General features: G+C 43.4%; 1 protein-coding gene across 1 annotated transcript in view; it reads left to right on the top strand.

The window, feature by feature from the left end:
• The window catches only part of TERT (telomerase reverse transcriptase), a 273000-nt gene that overhangs the window by 100706 nt on the left and 149608 nt on the right, over positions 1–22686 (top strand). Inside the window, exons 7-8 of the mRNA XM_029589929.1 lie at positions 832–927; positions 20471–20556. Of these exons, the coding sequence (XP_029445789.1) occupies positions 832–927; positions 20471–20556 (182 nt within the window). The remainder of the gene's footprint in view (positions 1–831; positions 928–20470; positions 20557–22686) is intronic.

Below are 22686 nucleotides of genomic sequence, written 5' to 3'. Positions count from 1 at the left end.
AAAATATGGATAGGTCAACAATTGTGCTAAGTAATTTCTAAAACCTGATGCATAGTATCTACAGAACTATTAGGATGACAATACCGCAGTTGTATTACAATAGGATTCTTCAAATCATACTTAACTGAAATACATTCACAGCCTGTCACAGTTCCTAAAAATCCTTTTAAAAGGAAGACTTTCTCTAAAAAAAAAAAAAATAAATAAATAAATAAAATGACATCCCAGCTCCTTGCTTACTCACCGTATTCTGTAACATAATCTTATGTCCTGCTGGGCAGACTTCCGAAATCACTAGAGCTTGTTTATTACTAATCCATGTTGTAGTGATACCAATTAAATCCACCTTAGTTTCTATGAATAGGTTGTGAATATGTAATTGTTTTTGAAGAGAACAAGCAGTAATCAAAAAACATTTGTTCACCCAACTCCTAACCCTGACCCCTATAACTCCCCCACATGCAGGTATTAATAACTGATGCCCCGCCCTCTTAGCCTTCCTACCCATAACCCTTTGTGAACCATAAGCATTCCTCCCATTCCCCACAGCAGGAAGAATTAAAAATTCATCAATACGGATAACAAAACAAAATCTTTCAGATGTCTACATTTAAAATCAGTTGTTAGATTACTGTTTCATTTCCACTTCTAAACATGCCCTCTTGAACATTGGCACTTTAAGCTGCACCAAGGAGAGGAATTTTCATTCATGCCAATCAACCTGGGTTTTGAAAATTGTTTTAATAAGGGGAATTTTAGTTGACACATCTCTTACTCCAAATTAAGATTCAGAATCTAGAATTAACTCTAAATTATCTTCTTTTTCTTCAGGTTTCTACAATGTGTGATCTCCTGCCAAACATGAAGCAGTTTGTGTCTTGCCTTCAGAAGAGTTTCGGTCTGCAGAATACTATATTAGTAGAACAGGTGACTGTCATTTAAATATGATTTAGCACAATTTGTGTGTATTTATTACATGTAAGAAGGTGGTAATACTTTAAACTCTTTGTATTCATATTAAACTAAAAGCTACAGTTTGCCTTCTTGCTTCACAATACAAATGACCCAAAGAACAAAGAGCAGGTAGGGAATGTGTGCAGAGGCAAGACTTTGGGAATGCTTTCCAACATAGATTTGTAGAATGTGTGGGTGTTGGAGGAGAGGGTTTGTGGGAGTGGGTGGAGTGTTGGTTAATGTGTGTGTGTGTGCGCGCGTGAGTCGGGGTTGGGGATTGTGAGGGTTATGGGTTTCTGTGTGGTGGGTGTGTAAGTGGGGAGTTGTGGGACAGATGAGTGGAGTTATATAGGAGTGTGTGTGTGACAGGTGAGTGAGGTCTGTGAAGAGTTAAGGGTGTGGTGTGTGGGGGGAGTAAAGGTATAGGAATGTGTCAGTTGTACGTTTCTGTGGGAGATGTGACTAATGGGATGAGAAGTGTGTTGGGGTGGGTATGTATGGGCATTATGGTGTTTTGGATGTGAGTTGTTGAGATGGTGAATGTCTGAATGTTGAGGGGGTGTGAGTTTGTGTATGTGTGTCTGACTTTGGAAGTGTGGGAGAGGTGCTTTGAAAATGCCTTTTGGAACAATTCATTGCAGATGGTTCATTTATTTTTCCCTGTCTTTCCCTATGTTGCGTTTTGACAAAGAGCTTGAAGGGTGAAGAGTGGGGGTGATTAATGGAATGACATGCTGGCTAGCTTTCTAACAGATCAAATAGCTTCTAACGGTTTCCCATAGAAAGCAAGGGAGATTTCTTTTGGATGCTTGGTTCTCTGAATATACTAACCCAATGCTTCTGGTTTTTGAACTTGTCCCAAGCTATTCACATTCAGGCCCATACAGTAAACTGTGCGGGAGAGCCGGCGAGTGCCCGCTCTCCCAATGCCCGCCCAGGCACCTCTCCTGGGCGCGCGATTCAGTATTTAAATTAGGGCCCATGCTAATAAGGAGGCGCTAGGGACACTAGTGCATCCCTAGTGCCTCCTTATTGGCGCAAGTGGCAGCTGTCAGCAGGTTTGACAGCCGACGCTTAATTTTACCGGCGACTGTTGTTGAACCCGCTGACAGCCATGGGTTCGGAACACGGACGCCGGTAAAATTGAGCATCTGTTTTCCAATCCACGGGCAGATTTTATTTTAATAAGATTTTTATTTTTGGAGCCTCTGACTTAATATCGCTATGATATTAAGTTGGAGAGTGTACAGAAAAGCAGTTTTTTCTGTTTTTCTCTACACTTGCCCGGTGCTGTCTGAAATTAACTCCTGCCTTTGGCAAGAGTTAATTTCTGAAAGTAAAATGTGCGTCTTGGCTATTAGTTCTCGGGGGGGGGGAGAGGGTTGGCCGTGTGTTTTTTCACGCGCTATTACATCTTACTGTATAAGGGGTAATAATAGCATGTCAAAAACGCACGTCCAAACGAGGGCTAACGGTGTGCTTGGCCGAGCCACCGTTCTGTATTGGCCTGTAAATCGTCCTACAAACCAAATCTGATGAATTTCTTCTGTCCTTTCTTTGGAGAGTTATTGTGCGGATAGACAGATGGTCATGGACCCCTCTTGTATTATTCTTTCCAACATTCCTTATGTTGGAAAGCATAAAAAATGAAATAATCTTGAAAAATGCTCTCCCTCTCTCACCCCCAATCTCTGTAGTGGTATGACATCAGAATATTTTTAAACAGGATCAGAATAGCCCAAGAAAGCAATGTGCTCTCAGTACATTTGAAAATTTCTAAAAGCCAAAGGCAATCAGTCTTCCCTCTTTTCATGTAATTTAGAAAGGACTCTTCCTCTTCTTTATGTTCCCTTCCTCCACCACCCAGTTAGCAGAAGATCTAAACTCTGAAAGGTAAACTTTTCCATTACAAAAATACATCAAAATTTGTTCAACCACACTTTTTCCTTTGGGGCCTGAGCATTCTTCCAGCACTCTGCAATCCGACAACATGCAGTAACTGTGCAATTCTTATGGCTTGCTTTCTATCATACATATCTCTGGCATAACCAAGTAGGATATATATTGGGTCCAAAGACAGTTTCTTAGCATTCAGACAAATGAATCCAGAGCCAGTGGGTTATGCACCTCTACCAGCAATTGGAGACTGAGCAAACTGACGTCACAGTATATATACTCCTGCAGTGACATCAGCCCGCCAGTATTCTGTCTCCAGCAGATGGTGGACTTGCATCTCCCTACTGGGGATTGCTTCAAGTTTTAGAGGAGAATGAAACAAGGAAATTTAATTTGCCCTGCTCTCTTGCAGTGATACCAAATGGTCCCTCCCTTAGTTGAGAATTCCTGAAATGATTTCCGTGGTCCCTCAGATGAGTGCTGTGGTCCGGTAGCTGGCCTTTGGGCTGGCATGGAGTTAGCTGTTAAATAAAAAAAAAAAAAAAGGCAAATAAAACCCCAAAAAAATAACCCCCCCCCCCCCCCCCCCCCAAAAAAGCTGAAAGGCAAGTCTGTGCAGGAAGCAAAGCTCAGCATTGATGGTATTTACCCTCTCCCCCTGCAGCCAGAGACCATGCTTGTACTCAGCCGGGACGGGCTGCACTTAGGTAAAGCTTTTTAAAATTGTTTTAAGGAAAAAGGGGAGTTGAATAGGGTTCCTGCCTTTCCCTGTTCCGGTCTCCATGCCCGGCGAGCAATCCAACGGCCATTCCCGCCTCTGGTGTTTTGGTGGGGGGTAGCCTGGCAGGTTGAGCAGTCTTGTGGCTAGGCCCCGCTCCAAGGCTCAGCTGGTTCGCTGCGTGGTGGGCCACAGTGGTGCCTTCACGCTGTATACTACCCCCTTCAGTTCTGTCAGATCTTGCCTTGTGCATCCGTCTGTGCGGCCTTGTGCATTGGCATATGTGCTAGTTGAGTGCTTAGCTGGGTATCTAATTCGGCGCCTGATTAAGAGCATAGGAGCACCTATAGGGTGCCGGAATTGTGCGCACATGCATGCATCATTTTTTATGCTCATATGTACGAACGCGCTTGTTTTTTTATGCACATTCCCTGAGCGTCCTGTTGGAGCTCAGGTGGGAGCTTATTTTGGCACAGTGTTGTGAAAGACGCCTGTTTAAAAAAACAAAAAAAACCCCGAAGTGCCTTGCCCTGAGTGTGGTGATTCAGGCATTTCAACCTGGTGCTGTTTGGAGGTTCAGGGGGATTACTTACCTCTGATTTTATTAAGCCCGCTTCTTCCCAGCCTGGTGCGGGAATGGAGAAAGAGTTGCCAGAAGGATCACCTGATCTTGGGGCTTCCCTAACTGGTAGTCAGCAGAGGAAAGTAGTTCAGTGGGCTCAGGATTCCTGCCCCCGGAGTTCTGACCTTTTTCAGGCACCGTCATCAGCCCTGACCAGTCTTGCCTGGCCAGAGTTGTAGGTGGTGCTACGGTTGAGTGCCGAAGTACGCTAGATTGTCAGCAGGACTTCCCTATCTGGATCTGGATGGTATGGATGATGAGGCTGATCCTACCTTCTGAATTAGCAGCGTAGGTGTATTTGACCTGTCAGTTTTGCCTCTGGGAATTAGGAGTCTTGGAGTCTTTATGAAAAAGATCAGGGTCATTTAATGGAAAAAGTTCTGGAAACTAGAGCTCTTCGTGGTGTGGCTGGACGAACCTGTTGTAAGCTGATTCTAGGGACAGTGTCATCCATTGATCACCGGGTAGGGTAGTTCAAGGGAGTACTTCCACCTCAACCATATCTTGGCTGGCTGGGTCATACTTGGCTGGTTAAATATTGTCGATGGTCCCCGTGAGTGCATGCTAGAGTCACCACTTTTTCGGCATCAATTTGGACTCTTCTTCACCAAGTCTTTCTGAAAGAGTGTTTTTCACACGCCCAAAGTCCACTAATGCCTGTGTTGAGATGCCATCTAGCTTGACCGAGATCACAAAAGTAGAAACTCCCTGGCTGGAGACATCCATGAAGTTACTAAAGATGTATGGTCACTGCATTAATATCCATTGGCTCTCTTGCCCTGTATGGGCAGCCTCAAGCAAAATGCCGGCCTGGCTGAGGGTTTCACTTGAGGTATAAAGTCCAGCTGGGACTGCACTAATGGTTGTTGAGTCCTCTAGTTCTTAAGTTGAGTGACTTCTCCTGGGAGCCTGGTAATAGGCCTCCTCCACCTCCAGGGTCTTTCAAGCGTAAGGTCTGGGGTGTTGGTATTCCCACTGCTGCATCGGCTGTGCTTAGACTATCCTGAAATTGTTCCAGTAGAAGCGTTTTGGTTAACTTCACCCAGTCTTCCCTTCCAGGTGCAGCCACTTCCAAGTGATATCTTTTAGTTTTGGAAGAGTTTCCTAATGTTAACACCAGCCTGAAGAATTCCTTGCCAAAACCACTGTCAGTAAGCTTCTGGGATGAATTCCGCTTGCTTGAGAATGGCGGCCTTCACTTCCTGGTAGGTGGCCCTCCCTTCTGGGTTCACAGTTTGGCAACTTGACTAACTCCTATTCCCCAAATAGGTAGCCCACCTGTTTTCCTGCCAGCCTGTCAGTTTTGCTGTGTTCTCAAAGTTTTCAAGAACTCATCTGGGTCTTCTCTAGGGGTCATCTTAAGGAGGGTTGGTGGCACTGAAGGTGGGGCTGGTTATGGCTGTTTGCACAGCTTGGGCTATCTGTGTTATCCACATTTGCTGCTGCACCTCCTGCTCTCGCAATGCCTGCTGTTGATAAGTTTGCATTTGCTGGGCAAATCGGGGGAAGGGGACAGTCTGCATAGAACAAAAAGAGACCCTTCAGCTTCAGCATTAGAGTTCCTATGCTGAGCATTGAGCAAAGGTGAAGAAGCATTGGACTCCATCAGTGCATGATGCTGAGAGCAAGGACATTCTAGCTGACACCATGAATCCCACAAAGCATTGCTGTGAAGAGGAGCGGTCATCCTTGATGCATTCTAGGGGAACCACAATGGTTTCCAAGAGTCCAGGTGTCTATCGATACATTCTGGCTTCTTGGGAAGATGTAACCTACCCTCCTGCCTCGCAATTGGCATAGACAACCGTGAGGAGGACCTGGATAAGAAAATTCAGCAGGCCTTTGGCAAGGCCTTGTGGAGCATCAGTGCCCTTGCAGCAAGTGCATGGATGTTGATGCAGGCAGTGTTCGAACCATTGTTGCAGTCTGTACAGCTGCCTGGCAACCCAGTACCAGCACAGGTACCAGTGTCTGTTCCCAGAGTGGAATCAGCGTCAATTGTGGCTGTGCCAATGGGGATCTTCAGTCCACTGGGGGGAGGAAGCTTCACTGATGCGCAGGTTCCTTGGGTTCCAATGTCATAGTTTGTTAGTTTTTTATGTAATTTGATTTTATGCTATTACTACTATGTATGTTAAGTTTCCTTATAGATCCTTTTGTACACCACCTAGAATATAGGCGATATATAAATTTTAAATATATAAAAGATAAGAGAAGCATCCCTCCTCTCTGAAGCCTTGTCTGCAGGAAGGGCAACATCTGGGCCTTCTCCCCAACGTGTTCCAGTTTGTGGAAAGACTCAGGAGTATTCCTGGGGGTATGGTTACAGATCTGGAGATGTCTCTAAAGCAGATGAATTGACAAGTCTCTCCACTGACTCTTTTCTCCTCCAGAGAGGAAGTCCCCTGCCATAGGACCTCTCCTTCACCATTTTTTTTTTGCAGAGGACTAAGGCCATTCTATTTACTTTGCCGAAGAAGGATGAAACCAACAACAAAATGCTGGATATCTTCCAGTTTGTGAAGCCTTCTAAGGAGGCTGTGGCAGTCCTAGTACACTAAATCCTTCAGGAGGTACAGATAAGGATGTGGGAGATCCCCCTTTCAGTGTTTCCCATGAATAAGAAGATTGTCATTTATCTCCTCCAGCAGGCTCCTGGATTTGAGAAAAGGCAGCTAGTGCACTAATCTGTCATGATCAGATTTACTCTCGAGGATTAGAAGCCATTCCGGTGCCCAGGGGAAGGTATTTCAGAACCCTGGATATTCTTGGGGAGAGGTTTTCCAGAGAGCGATGCTTAGTGCCTACATTGTTTCTTACCAGCTCTTCATGGGCCAGTACATGTGGAATCTACTGAAACAGATTTTATTTATTTATTTATTTTAAGTTTTTCTATACCGGCATTCACGATAGGAATCGTTTCATGCCGGTTTACAATTAACAAGGGGTGCAACAGGAGATATAAATGAATAAATAAGAACATTAACAAGTGCTGAGAGAAATAGTAGCAGTTACAATAAAACAGGGATAACACAAAAACTTGGAACCAGAAGAGGCGAAGGGGAAAAAACAGAAACTTGTGGCAGAGCAAAGGCGATGGGAATTATCATTCCCATTTATCATATACCAGGTGATGTAACGATCTGCTTTTTCGATTCAAGGTGAGTTAAAGTTCAGCTGTAGCCTGGGAAGGCTTTCCTAAATAACCATGTTTTGAGTCTTTTCCTGAAAGTTGGAAGGCATGGTTCTTGTCTCAGATCAGGTGGAATGGAGTTCCATAATGTAGGTCCTGCAGTGGAGAAAGCTCTGTCTCTGAAGGTTATGTGGAGAGAGGTTTTGGAGTGTGTACCTGCAGGGTTTTCTCTGTATGACTCTCTGGGTCTGGTGGAGGTGTATTTTTTGAATGGGATTTGTAAGTTAAGCGGAGAATGTTGATGTATTGTTTTGTAGATAGTGGTAATCGACTTATATAGGATTCTAAAGTGAATAGGCAACCAGTGGAGATCTTTGAGAATTGGGGATATGTGATCTCTTTTTCTAGTGTTTGTCAAAATTCTGGCTGCCGTGTTTGCACCATTTGTAGGGGTTTGGTGTGTGTTGATGGGGAGACCTAATAGAATCGCGTTGCAATAATCTAATTTAGAGAAGATTATTGATTGCAGGACTGTTCTGTAGTCGTGAGAGTGGAAAACTTCACGTCTTTTTAGGACGTGAAGTTTGTAAAAGCAATCCTTGGTAATTTGACTGATAAATGATTTTAGGTTTAGCCGGTTATCGATGATAGCTCCTAGGACTCTTACTTGTGATGTTTGAAGGCTGGCTGATGGAGTATTGGAGATGTTACTGTTTTCAGGGGAAATTAGAAGGAGTTCGGTTTAGAAGAATTTAGGATTAGGTTCAGGCTAGAGAGGAGGCTGTCGATTTCTAGAAGGGGCATTTTTCCCAGTATTCTAGAGTTTTAGTGCAGGATTCTGTGATGGGGATGACAATCTGAACGTCATCTGCGTATAAAAAGTGTTTGAGGTTCAGGTTGGTTAGTAGTTGGCAGAGGGGGGAGCAGGTAAATGTTAAAGGAGCGTTGGTGAAAGGGGATGAGCCCTGTGGAACTCCTAGAGAGGAAGGGTAATGCTGAGATTCTTTGTTGTGTATTTTGACTTTGTAGCCTCTGTTCCCCAGGAAAGATTTGAACCAGGCTAGTGCCATGCCTGTTATTCCAATGTTTGCTAATTGAGTAGAAGGAGGAGTGGTTGACAGTATCAAAGGCTGCGGAGAGGTCCAAAAGGATCAGCAGGTAGGCATGACCTTTATCGAGGCCCATGATGAGGTAGTCTGTTAGGGATATGAGTAGTGACTCTGTACTTAAAGATTTTCGAAATCCGTATTGGGTAGGGAATAATATTTTGTGTTCTTCTAGGTAGTCTGACAATCTGGAGTTAACTAATTTTTCCATAACCTTAGCTATGAATGGGAGGTTGGAGATTGGACGAAAGTTGGAGGGATCTTTGGGATTCAAATTCGGCTTTTTTAAGAGCGGTTTGATGGAGGCAATTTTCAGGTCATCTGGATAGATTCCTTGGGCTAAAGAGCAATTGATAATGTCTGTTAGAGTTTTAGATATGGTGTCAGGTATTAGCAGAAGTAGTTTGGATGGGATATAGTCAAATGGATGTGCCGAGGGTTTCATTTTCTTCAATACTGTTTGGATCTCCGAGGTTGTGAAGGGTTCCATGGATTGTAGAGAGATGTCTTTGTTTGGATGGAGATATGTGTTAGGATGCACCACAGTATTAACCTTCAGCAGTGTTAGAAGGTTGGAGATTTTTTTTACTGAAGAAAAGGGCCAACTCTTCTGCCTTTTCTTGCGCTTGGTAGAGTGGAATGTCAGGTGTGTTGATTTGTGTTAAATTTGAAATGTAGGCAAAGAGGGCTTTTGAATTGAAAATAAGGTGATGGATCTTGTGTGCGTAGAAATAGTTTTTGTTTTTAATGTCGCGCTCTTGTATTGGTGGAGGACGAGTTTGTACGCAGAGAGGGAAGTCGGTGATGGTGCTTTACGCCATTTGTTTTCATTCTGTCGTAGAGAGTGTTTGAGTTTTTGAAGGTCTTCGTTAAACCAAGGTTGTCTTTTTGAGGCGTTCAGTTTGAGTTTTTTTGTTGCCAGTGGGCAGAGTTTGCTTGCAGCCGATTCTGTAATGTTGGCCCAGGAGAGGAGGGCTGAGTTCGGGGTCGATAAGTTTATAAGAGGGAGTTCTAGGTTAAGGTGTTTGTGTAGTTCATCTGATGAGCAAACTTTCCTGTAAGTAAATTGAGGTTGTGGGACATGTTTGTTGCTTGTTTGTGCTAGCGAGAATGTGGTAGAGATTAAAGCATGGTCTGACCAGGGGACTGGTTTGCATATTGGTAGTGCTGTATGAGAGATGGCTGAGTTTACAAAAATGAGATCTAGGGTGTGCCCTGCTTTGTGGGTAGGTTTGTTAATTTTCTGCTTGAATCCCATGGCGGACATGGCATTTAGGAATGTTTCGCAGTTGGTTGATAGGTTGGGGTCATCGACATGTAGATTAAAGTCTCCTAGTATTATAGCTGGGGACTCCAGATTTAGGTGTGTCGCTATTAGTTCTAGGATGGGAGAGGCATCGGAGTCCAGAAGGCCTGGTGGGGCATAGACTAGAAGGATTTGTAGAAGGTCTGATTTGAAAAGGCCTGTTTCCGTTTTTGTAGGAGAGTTAATTGGGTATTGTGTGAGTCTCAGCTCTTTCTTTGCTGCAAGGAGAATACCCCCACCCCTTCTTTTCTGTCGGGGAATGGAGTAGAAATCGTATGTTTGAGTTGGTAGTTGGTTAATTAGTGCAGTGTCCGTATGTTTAAGCCATGTTTCCGTTATGGCGCATAGGTCCGGGTTTGAGTCGAGAAGAAGGTCATTTAGTATTAGCGTTTTCTTGGTGAGTGATTGGGCGTTGAATAGAATCAGGGAGAATAGAGCTAAGCCTAGCGTCTGTGTAAGAGGGGAAATCATGATTGGGATGAGGGATTTGTAGGTGAGTGGACGGGAAGTCAAGATAAGTTTTCCTGTGAGTACGGTCCTATGATGGAGAATTGGTATTGGGAGACTGATAGGCATTGAGGCCTGATGTAACCGGTGATCTGGTTGTTTGAATTTCTGGGATGGGGTTGATGAGTGCAGGAGTGGTAGAAAGAGTGTTGTAGGTTGGTTTGATGAAGGTTGGAGGTTAGTTGGGATGAGTGCTGGATGAAGATTGGATGAGTACTGGAAACTGGTTGGCTGGATGTTTGATGAAGATTGGATGAGTGCTGGATACTGGTTGGCTGGATGTTTGAAGATTGGATGAGTACTGGATACTGGTTGGCTGGATGTTTGATGAAGATTGGATGAGTGCTGGATACTGGTTGGCTGGATGTTTGATGAAGGTTGGATGAGTGCTGGATACTGGTTGGCTGGATGTTTGATGATGATTGGATGAGTGCTGGATACAGGTTGGCTGGATGAGTGCTGGATACTGGTTGGCTGGATGTTTGATGTAGGTTGGAAGAGTACCGGAGGTTGTATTAATGGGTGCAGTGGTATGAAAGGTAGTTAGCTCTCTGAGGGCAAGACTGGAGCGCGTCTGGTTGCCTCAAGGGATGAAGTACCAACCCGTCACTCCCAGCAACGGTTAGAAGTAGGAAATAGAGCTACTAACGTTCTGTAGGTCAGTATAGGGCCTGCATCTGCACGGCTGTACTAATGGCACACCCAGGCAATTGTCTTACTGTGATATGTATTGGCCCTGGACCTGGGGCACTCCAAGGGGCGCGCTAAGGGGCAGGCCCCTTAGGTCGCGCTCCTTCGGGTGCGTGACGCCGCCGTGTGGCTCTTAAATTTAAAGGGCTTCCAAGTGCCTTCTGATAGGCCTGCAAGCTCTCTGGGGGTGCGGTTAACTCACCGCGTGGCGACAGAGGAGACGGAGGTTTTCCTTCATGGCGTCAGGCCTTCCTTTTCCTTTTTACGTTTTGTATTTAATTATTTGTTTTGGAGCTCCCGCTTTCGTCTCCTCTGCACGGCTCACCAGGGAAGGTAAGCGGGCTCTTGCCCCGAGTGGGCTGCGCCGATCGTGCGAGCCCCGGCAGAGGAGGGTCGAGGAGCTGGTGAAGCCGGGAGAGGGAGCAGCGCAAAGGAGATGCCGCCGTGTGGCTCTTAAATTTAAAGGGCTTCCAAGTGCCTTCTGATAGGCCTGCAAGCTCTCTGGGGGCGCGGTTAACTCACCGCGTGGTGTCGGAGGAGACAGAGGTTTTCCTTCACGGCGTCAGGCCTTCCTTTTCCTTTTTACGTTTTGTATTTAATTATTTGTTTTGGAGCTCCCGCTTTTGTCTCCTCTGCACGGCTCACCAGGGAAGGTGAGCCGTGCAGATATGGAAGGTGGCCAAGCACTTCCTCAGAAGCAGCATGATGACCTCCAGTCACTGATGGATAAGAAATAGCAGTATGGAAAACACATGGTCAGGTCGACCTTTGTTGTTTTAAAAACTGCATTGAGTGTCTCTTCCATGGGGATTGCTGCTTATAGACTCAGCTGGCTGCAGGCCTCAGACCTCGGACGTAAGGTCCACGAAAGACTTGCAGATATGCTGTGCACTGGAGAGAATCTTCCACTCCCTTGGTTCCATATGCAACAGGCCATCCATTTTGATTGGATTGCAGATGGCATAGTACCTGTGCCAGATTCTAGTACTTGTGCTGGAGGATCTTCCAATCAGAAACAGGCTAAGGTTTTACGTAAATCATTGGTCCAATGTAACCTTAGACTCAAGGTCCTCAGCATACAAAGAAGGTACAGATTATATCTATTGGTTCCATTAAATTGACATTGGACACCAATGGGGGAAGTCTTTACATCAGGTTGTGTTTCAGAAGGTCTCTTCCCTTTTAGAGACGAGTGTGGTCAAACCTGTTCCACCAAGGGATTATACTCACAGTACTTCTGATTCCAAATAAAACAGGGGTACTCTGTCCTATCCTAGACCTAAGCGCCTTAAACAAATATCTAACTAGAAAAGTTTAAGATGGCTTCCCTTAATTCTCTTTTTGCAAAAAGGAGACTGGCTATGCTGTCTCGATCTGAAGGATGCTTTCACTCATTCCAGGTCACAGAAAATATTTCAGATTTGTGATAGGAGATCTTTACCTTCAGTACTGCATGCTACCTTTTGGACTAGTGTCAGCCCCATACATTCTTACCAAAGGTCTTGCCATGATGGAGATACATCTACGCAATCTGGGAGTGCATGCATTCTCCTTCCAGGGCGATTGGCTGATCAAGAGCACATTTCAGGTAAGTGACTACAGAAATTGGTGTGCAAAACCATCTGGGTGTTGGAGTTACTAGGGTTAAACAGCCATTCCATATCCTACTTGAGATCATCTCAAATGGAGTTTTTGGAGCTTTGCTAGACATGACTCAGGTAAGAGACTTCCATCCACATCAGATAATTATCATGTTAATATCCATAGTGGAAAATATCCTAGTGAGTCTTCAGGCATCAGCATGTGACATGTTGAGGTTGTTGGGCCTCATGGCATTTATTTATTTACAAGTTTTTATGTATTGCTAAGCAGTGTGTAAAATAAAATCATACATAATAAAAACAAACAGTAAAATACAAAAATTATAAACATAACAAATAGCATCCCAAAAATGAGAAAAATTTCAAGGGAAGGCCAAATGAAAATGGGCTTTCAACATTTTTTTTAAAGGCTTGTAATCCGACCTCAGTGGAGGAATAGCTGTAAGGATTGTGAACCCTTGTCCTGTTGCAAGATTGATACAGCCTAGTAGGTGAACCTACTAGGCCCCTGCCGATAGTTGGCGAATGAGCGCTGGACTGGAACAAGCTGAAGCTTTGCCTAAACCAGCCCTATTTCCCGTAGATTGAGCCCTTGTGTTGGAGTTAGATGGGACCCAAGGGTGGTCAAGGAGAGAATCCGGAGTTGAGCCAAGGTCAGGTTAGGCAAGGTGCAGTCAAGGTTCGTGGCAAAGATCAGATCCAGGCAGCAGGCAAGAGTAGTCGTGGTCCAGGCAAGAGTCAAGGCAGGAAAGTGTGACGAGGCAAGCTTTGGACACGGAGCAAGGCAGGAACTGGAACTGCAGGAGTAACACACATGTTGCTGAGGCAGGGATTGCAGAGAGAGCTTAAGTTAAGTAGCATCCCAAAAATGAGAGAAATTTCAAGGGAAGGCCAAATGAAAATGGGCTTTCAACATTTTCTTTAAAGGCTTGTAATCGGACCTCAGTGGAGGAATAGCTGTAAGGATTGTGAACCCTGGTGCTGATGTCATCAGGAAGTGCCCACAGCTGCATTCCCACCATGGGGCCTGTAGAGGTGGAGAAGGTGCACACGCCTTAGGCGCAAAGAAACTGGGTAGTCTGCATCTGCTGGTGGCGTCCATGCCTTGTTAGGAGGTCAGGACCTTCCTGGAGGTGAGTGAGTGCCAGTCGTGGGCCATCCTCACAACCGATAAACATTACAATAGCCTAGTGGTTAGAGCAGTAGGCTGCAAGAAAGGACTCTTCCCCGAGGGACTCCTTTAAAAATGGATTTTCAAGATGAGCAAGCTTGGCCACCCTTAACTGGAAATTGATGCTGAGATAAATAGGACTAAACCCAGGAAAGAATGCCATCTTCTATTCCAAGAGACTGTAGCAATTGCAAGAGGATGGAATGATCCACACACTCAAAAGCAGCGGAAATGTCCAGGGAAATCTTTATTAAGGATTTTCCCTGATCCAAATATAATCTGATAAGGATAGCAATAAGGTTTCTGTGCTAAGATTAGCATGGAAGCCACATTGATTTGGATGTAAAATGCTATGATTCTGTACAAAATCAGTGAGCTGCAGTAAAACTAGCTTCTCTGAAGTTTTAGCAAAGGTTGGGAGGCTGGAGATTGGCCTGTAGCTGGAAAATACATCAATAAATAAATTGCCCTTTTTCAGGACTGATGTGACGAAGGCTGTTTTGAAGATTGGAAAATAACCTTTGGTGAGGGATAAGTTAACCATGGCAGTAATACTATCCAGGATTTGAGACTTGCAAACTAATCAAAATTTCAATTGGACCAGGATTGAGAAGGCAATGAGACATGATGTTAAGATCTTTCCAACCTTTGTACTAGCAATGGTTTCAAACTGAGACCAAAGAATAATTTGGACATTAGACATTGTGATTGGTTACTGGGGCTGCCTGAAACAATGAAGCCTTGTCCAAACAATAAGAAACAAACTGTTCTCAGTCTGGACTGGACTTGGCTAGACCACTTCTAGTTGGATGAATTAGGCTATTGACAATTTCAAAAAGTTCATGTGGGTGAATAAGTGAAGACTGTAAACAGGAAATGTAATATGACCTTTTACAAGAAACAAAAACAGCTCTAGAATGCAAACAAGTCTGAATAAATTCAGTTTTTGAGGTGGCAGTCATACGAGATGTCAGTGTCACTCGGTCTTTCTCATAAGCCTGTTATATGTAATCAGTTCATGCAAAACCCAAGGTATTAGTCTCCTAATTAAATATTATTTCCTTTCTTTTAAGGATAACTACTGTGTCTATAACGTTTATCAACATCTTAGTAAAAGAGTTTACCAGAAGGTTGATATCAAACCTAATGTTATTTGAAATAGAGGCCTATTCCCCCGGAATGATTTGTTAGTTTTAACAACTGGTGCCCACAGTTTTTCTTCAATGCTAAATGGTCACACCCTCCTGGGGGAATTCTGCACATAAAAATACAATATACATCTCAGTCTTTAAGAAATTAATTTAAAATGTAATACAGAGAGGTTCTTACTTAAAGATGCAGTTTTAAATATTTTGAGCAGAATTTCCCTAGAAGTACACTATTAGAATGTCCCTTCCATCCTCTCTCCCTACTCCTCTGGCCAGACCCCTTTCACTTTGCCTTCTCAGGCACAAACTCCACTATATCTCCCCTCCCCCTTTAGGCTCAACCCCTTCCACTATCTCCACTCCCAGAGTGTGACCCCTCTTTCAATACAACTCGTCACACAGACTCCTTCAGTCCCTCTCTCACACACACACCTTCTCATACAGTATCCCCTTCTCTCTCTCTCTCTCACACGCACACACTTCCTTACACAGGTTCCCTCTTTCTCTTGCACACATACCTTCACATAAGCTCCCTCTCTCTCAAAAACACGTGCACACAATTCCTTTTTCACACACACCAGCTCCCAATCTCTCTCACATATACACACTCCCTCACAATCTCATCACGTAGTCTCCCTCTCTCACACACACATACCCCTCCCCACACACACAGACTTTCTCTCACACACACACACATATCTGTACACACAGGCTATCACTGGGCCTGCTCCATCTTCACAGCATGCGAATGGAATGGGCTCCGCTCGAGGCACTCCAGGTTGCTGCATTCTTGTGATGAGCGGGATGGGTTCCACATTCAGCACTCGGTACTGCTCCATTCCTTGCCATGAGCGGGATGGGCTGTTTGCCACATTTCAGGCTGCATTCTTCACACCAGGGCCTGTTTACTGCGAGTGGGCTGGGCTCTACTTGAAGCATGCTGTGTATCTGTCCAAAAATTAAGAAATTGTGTGCAGGAGGGAATTCTCTCGCAAATTTTGCAACTTTGCAGTAGTGGAGAATTCCACAAGGAATAACACATGCATGCTTGTTAATTTGGCTTAATGTATTAACAACTAAAAGTTAATGTTAATGTATTAACAGCTGTTAATACATTGTTAATGTTGTTGTTGATGTTGTTAATGTAAACTCAGCAAATGTAAACTCAGCAAACTCAGAAACTTTGACCCTCTAACAAATGCCGAAATTGAAACTATTCTAAAGAAAATGAAATCTGCATCCCACTTCCTAGACACTATTCCCTCAAAAACTCTCCTCGCTATCCCATCCACCATTGCAAAATTCATTGCTGAACTCATCAACTGCTCCATCACACATGGTAGCATCCCAGACCCACTCAACTTGCTGTAGTAAGACCCCTCCTTAAAAACCAAACCTTGACCCGTCAGACACTAGCTAACTACAGACCCATTTCCAACCTGCCTTCATTTCAAAATTTTGGAAATAGTCATTAACAAACAACGCTCCGAGTTCCTAGAAGACTACAACATCTCCACCCCTCACATTTGGATTCCGAAAGCACACAATACAGAAACCCTACTACTATCAATGACAATCCATCCTCAAAGGTATGGACCATGGAACCTCATACTTGCTCGCCCTCCTAGATATCTCGGCAGCGTTCGACACTGTCAATCATCAAATCCTAATGACCCGCCTAGCTGAAATAGGTATTGCTGACACCGCACTTTCATGGTTCTCCTCCTATCTTAAACATAGAGAATATGGGCGTCTTGGTAGCAGGACGTGTATGAGGAGGGTTTCCCGAGCTGAAAGATTTTTTCTGCAAAAATTATGCCGCCACACCCAAGAGGAAAGGTAGAGTCAGGGTAGAGAGACCCCGACAGCCCAACTCCTACCTTATTTCAGCCTTCAATCGGGACTTCTTTCTACCAAGCAGTGGAAATACCCCGGGAGACGCGGGCCGTTGTATGCGCTGACGGAGAGCAAACGCTGACGCATCTAGGCCTTAACATCTCGTTAAGCCCGGGGCTCCTCTAAACCTTTGGCCTCCAGGACTTGCCACATCCCCGGATTGGGAACAGGAGTCAGACCGGAGTTGCCAGACTTACCCGACTCCATCGAGGGAAATCCGATGGGAGAGGAGGCGAGCCAAGAGAATAGAGGGGAAGGACTCCCTCTAACTTCAACACCGGAAGAAGGCAAAGGACGTGCAGAGGCCTCCAGAGAGAGGCACGGTGACTGCACGGAGAGAACAGTGAGTCAAAATCTAATTTCAAGTGTTCCACAAACGCATAATATTACTTTGGAAAATGTGTGGGCAGTCCTTGTTGATTTAAAGTCATCTATTGAAACAACAAATAAAACGCTGATAGAAATGCAGAATCGCGTTACCCAGATTGATCCGATAATATCAAAGCATAAAGAAAAGATTCAATCCCTTGAAAATCGGGTGGAAATTATAGAGAAAGCCCAAAATGGGTTGATACTTGGAGACAATGCAAATTCAAGGAAAATTGAGACGCTGGAATATCAAGCCAGATATAAAAACCTTAGGATACTAAATTTTCCTAGTATCAGACTGATATCCACCTATGAGATGTATAAAAAATACATTTCAGAAGTCTTGATGTTAACACCAGGAGAAATACCGGTGATGGAGAAGATTTTCTTCATAAACCAAAAGAAAATGGAAAAGAAAGATCAAGAACCGGAAAAAAATGGACCACAACAACAACAGGAAATGGAAAATATAACAGCATTTCTTGAACAAAGCATGACTGATCAAGTAGAGCAAAGGGGGACGTTATGTGTGAAATTTGCAAATATAGCAGATAGAGATAAAATGCTGAGGTTATCTCTTAAAAACAGAGATAAGAAGTTCCTGGGTCAGAAAGTCTGGACATACCCTGACATAACTAAAACCACACAACTATGTAGAAAAAATTCCTTTAATGGCCAGAGGTGAAAACCCTTGGTGCTCAGTTTATGATTTCTTACCCCAGTAAATGTGTGGTTAAATTCCAAAGTGAGAGGTTTGTGTTTTTAGAACTGCTTGAATTACGAAGTTTATTGATGCAAAATTACCTAGAGCTTGCTGATATCAGTTAAAGGGAATAGTTTGAAAGCACTGCTTACCTGCTTTATGCTTTAATGTTTTAGCAATAATGCTTCTTCTTTCTTTTTGCTCTTAATTACATCTTGGATCTCCTATTACTTTATAACGGGGGTTAGTTTTTGTTTCGTTCTAACCTATATTATTTCTCTTAGAGAAAAGTTTGTAATATGCAGAATTTTCTTGATTTAAACAGAGTATAGTATAGGAAATGGAAATTGCCTGTAATATTATTTGTACCCAATCTGTGACATGCGGTATTGCTGTCTTGTATTTTGAAATGCATAATAAAAAAAATAAAAAAAAAACCAAAAAAAAACCATAGAGAATACGTAGTACAAATTGACAGACACCAATCCTCACACATCCCTATCACACAAGGTGTCCCCCAAGGTTCATCTTTATCATCAACACTTTTCAATATATACCTCCTACCCCTCTGCCAATTACTATCTGACTTAGGCCTCAAATTTTTCCTTTTACGCAGACGATGTGCAGATTATTATCCAATCCAAAAATCCATTGAGGATTCATGCACTTCTGGGAATCTTGCCTCTCTTCAATAACGTCAATGCTATCCAACCTACACCTAGCTCTAAACGCTGCAAAAACAGAACTACTCATCATTTCCACCCATCTTGACTGCTCTCCCCACGACTCACCTCAGAACACAACTGCCTTCCACAACACAATTACAGGCTGTAAGAGACTTGGGCGTCCTTATCGACCATCAACTAAACTTTAACCTTACATCAAATCCATCATAAAGGGAGGCTTCTACAAATTAAATATCCTCAGGAAACTCAAACCTCTGCTCCACACCAACGATTTCCGAACTGTAATCCAGACTACTATGCTGTCAAAACTGGACTATTGTAACGCCCTCCTACTCGGCCTCCCTGCTACCACTATCAAGCTACTCCAGATCCTCCAAAATTCCATTTCCAGAATCATAACAAACACTCACAAAACACAACACATCACTCCAATTTTTAAAAGACCTGCACTGGCTGCCTATCCTCCTTCCGTTCACAATACAAAACACTCCACCATTCTTCACTGCTCATTATACCAACTCAATCACACCTGGCTGGAAGAAATGCCTCGCTACCGCACTTCCAACCGCCCCACAAGAAGTGCTCATGCAGGTACCCTACACATTCCTTCCCTGAAGGCTGCGCATCTGTCCCTCACCAGAGAAAGGGCTTTCTTCATAGCTAGCACCTACCTCTGGAACTCCCTCCCCCCTTCCCTCCGAATAGAACCATCACTCAACAAATTCAAAAAAGGAGTCAAAACATGGCTCTTTAAGCAGGCATATCCCGACTCAACCAATACGTAGACTTCTCCTAAATGGACCTTTCTAAATGGACCTTTCTAAGAATCTCCACTACCTGCTCTCCCCCCCTTGCTCTTCTCCTTTTCCATCTGTGCCCCTACCCTCCCCCCCTGGAACTTTGCTGCGCTTCATAACCCCTGTACCACTTTCTCATTATTAAAGATAAAGTTTTCTTAGTTTGTACAAAGTTTCTCTTTCTTTCTTTCTACCTTTTTCCTCCATAGCTATTTAGTTCTTTTGTTATTATATATAATCTCAGAATGTTTTTATGATGCTTATATATTACACCATTTGCATTTAACTATGACATGTTATTCTGTTCATTGTATTTTCCTCCTTTCAGTTCAATGTAAGCCGGTATGATGTGCCTCACGAATGTCGGCAAAGAAAAGTCTATAAATAAATAAATAAAATAATGTTGTTATTAATGTATTAACAACTAAAAGTTAATGACTTTTCTTGTTACTGGTAGATGTAAATGACCTGTCTTTCCATATTGCCATCTTGGCCTCTTCTTTTCGTTTTATCCCCACCCCCATACCCTGTTTTATGTACTTTCCATCTTTTTGGTTGAATGTGAACCGGCATGATGTACCCACTAATGCCGGTATAGAAAAGTTCCTAAATAAATAAATAATGTGGGGGTTTTTTCAACTGGTAATTCCTCCTTCCTCCTTTTTCTTCCAGCTCAATCAGAACCATCTCTGGGATTCTGGTGCCTTGAGTCTTTATTCAGAACTAGTCAGGGAGTTTTTCCTGTTTTCATAGACCCACCCTCCCACTGTTCCTAGTCTGGTCATTGCGGCAACTGTTCTGACTAAGGAGCCATGCCCCAGGACTCCTTACAGAAACCTGTACAATGGACTCTAAATCGGCCACCAGATGTCACCTTAACGATGACCATGATCCTCTTCCCCACCTCAGGGATTGTGAGTTCTCTGTAGCATCCCCAGTCAATCCAGAATATGTAAGGCCTGACTGGGGAATAGAACCAGGGATTATCCGAATGAGTGTACAGCATTTCCATTGAGCCCCAGATCTGGCTAGATAGTTTCAAGATTTAACTTGCATGTTTCTTAAATTTCTGTATTTCAATTTGCTGTGTAGAGAACTAAAGAAAAACATCTGTTCTTTACATTACACTGTATTTTTTTTTCTAAACCTGTTTTGCTTTTATTTCAGAGTCTTTCTTTGAACGAGATTTCCTCCAGGTTATTTTCTTTTTTCCAACAAATAATCCATAACAATATCTTAGAGATCGATAACCAGTGAGTATATGCTACTAGAAGACTTTTCTTTCTATAGTTAATTAACCAAAATGTTGTATTTGATGTTTGAAATTACTACCCAACTATGGGCCTGATTCATCAAGGCATTTTACCATAGAGACAGCATGGGAGAAATGCATTAATGAATCAGGCCTTGCAAGAGCCAAACACCTATATAAAAAATATATCAACACTCTGAGTATTTCATGAAACTTAAATTCAAACTTTTAGTACACAACAACCTAGCTGTAAAAGTATCAAATTCAAAACCGCCAAATTTCAAACCAAGCATGACGACTCCAGCTAACAACTTAATGGGTCGCTGTATAGGCTCAATAGGCATAGTGCCAATAAGAGGCCAATGACGTCAATAACAGACCAATCAATCTCCTTATTGTGCCCATTAAGTGCTACTGTATCCAACCTATATATCAAACATTATTCATTTTGTAGCAATTTAAGTCCATAATTGCCCTCCCTCCAAATATTTTTTTCGGGTTTATATAAAACAGAACATTTTAAATCAAGGAGAGATTTTTCTTGCCAATGGGACACCAAAGGTGCCTCCATGCATCCATCCTTAATACATAGTACTATCCCTTCACCAATTTTATTTTTCCTGTCGTGTTGATATAATTTGTATCCTAGTTTCCATTGGTTATCCTCTTTTTACCAGGTCTCTAACAGGCCGATGGAATATCATGCACTCAGGCAAGCTCGCAGGTTAAATTGTGGTTGGATGCGCGTTATGGACGTGTGTCCATAACCCTGATGCAATAAGGGGATCAGCGTGTCCAAAGCAGCATGTAGCTAATAGTGCTCATCACGTGTAAATGTCATATTAATGAGGCTATTAGCTAGTACCCTTGATGTTTAAAAAAAAAAAAAGTGCACCTGACATGCACATTTTAACCCTCAAAAATAAACTGCAGCCCCAGAGCTGGCATCAAGTCTTGAGGCACCCCAAAACCTGAACAGAAAAGCAGAAAATACCGCTTTTCTGTCATTCCTCTGACTTAATATCTTTGATACTAATTAGGGGGGAACCACAGAAAGCAGCAACAGAAAAAAAAAATTCTTGACAGCAGTCAGGTTAGGAAAACCTGACTCACAGCTTGATCCCTGACTGTGCAGGCAAGGCTACCCTCCTTAACCTGTTGTAGCTTCAGTTGGGAGAGTGAAACTGGGAGGTCCCATGAGAAAGAGGAAAAAAACCCTAACTTTGTAGCTTCTGCTGCAGTTGTGAGCTTTGCCTGTGCTTCCTGCTTAGGCAAGCTATCCCACTGCTGCCATCATATGTTATGCCGAATGGTCAGGACTAGTCAGAGAACAGACTCCAGGCTAGACTCTGGCAACAATCTTTATAAGCTCCTTTATTAAACAATAGTCTTCCTCTAAAGTTAATAGTAGGTACAGAGTAGAAGGCAAGAGAGCAGTGTACAGAGTGCGACAGACACAGTGGCAGGGAATCACAAACATCACAGAGGCATCAAAGCCCTAAGGTGTAGCGTGCAGGCAGGGTATAGCACACAGGCATCAAATCACCAAGGTATAGAGTGTAGATAGGGTATCGCAAACAGCACAAAAGGCATCATGAGAGAGAGCAAAGGGAACTTATAGGAGTTGTATAAACAGCTCAAAGCAGTGCAGGCACCAAAGGTGCAGAAAAGATAGCATCAACTGTGGCATAAATTCCCCAAGTCACCATATAGTGGCAAAACAGTACCCCTAGTGGTAGGTGTTCTCCAAGGAACCCATGAGAGAGTCAGGAGCGGGCCAGGTAGTAACAGTGGCAGACTTAAGTAGGAAAGCATAGATCTAGGAAAGTGGTGGGGGTGGGAGGAGAAACTTAAGTATGTTTGGACATTCCCAACTAAAAAAGGTGTTCCAGTATGTGTACACACGCATAGGCAGTGGTACACATTTTTGGTTGGGGTGGCCAAATAATCTCCGCCCCTGCTTCCAAAGCTTCCTAGTTACTGTTAGTTTGTGGGGCAAAATATTGGTTGGGCCATGGTCCCAGTGGCCCACCCCATTCCACTGTCTGACTATCTATCTATCTATCTATACAGAGAGAGAGAGAGAGAGATATGCTCATAAGTTTACATACCCCTTACAGAATTTGTAAGA

The sequence above is a fragment of the Rhinatrema bivittatum genome, chromosome 2 (genome assembly GCF_901001135.1).
Source record: "Rhinatrema bivittatum chromosome 2, aRhiBiv1.1, whole genome shotgun sequence".
In the NCBI taxonomy this organism is placed as follows: domain Eukaryota; kingdom Metazoa; phylum Chordata; class Amphibia; order Gymnophiona; family Rhinatrematidae; genus Rhinatrema; species Rhinatrema bivittatum.
The sequence above is the reverse complement of the archived record's forward strand: the minus strand, read 5'-3'. Positions and strand labels throughout refer to the sequence as shown.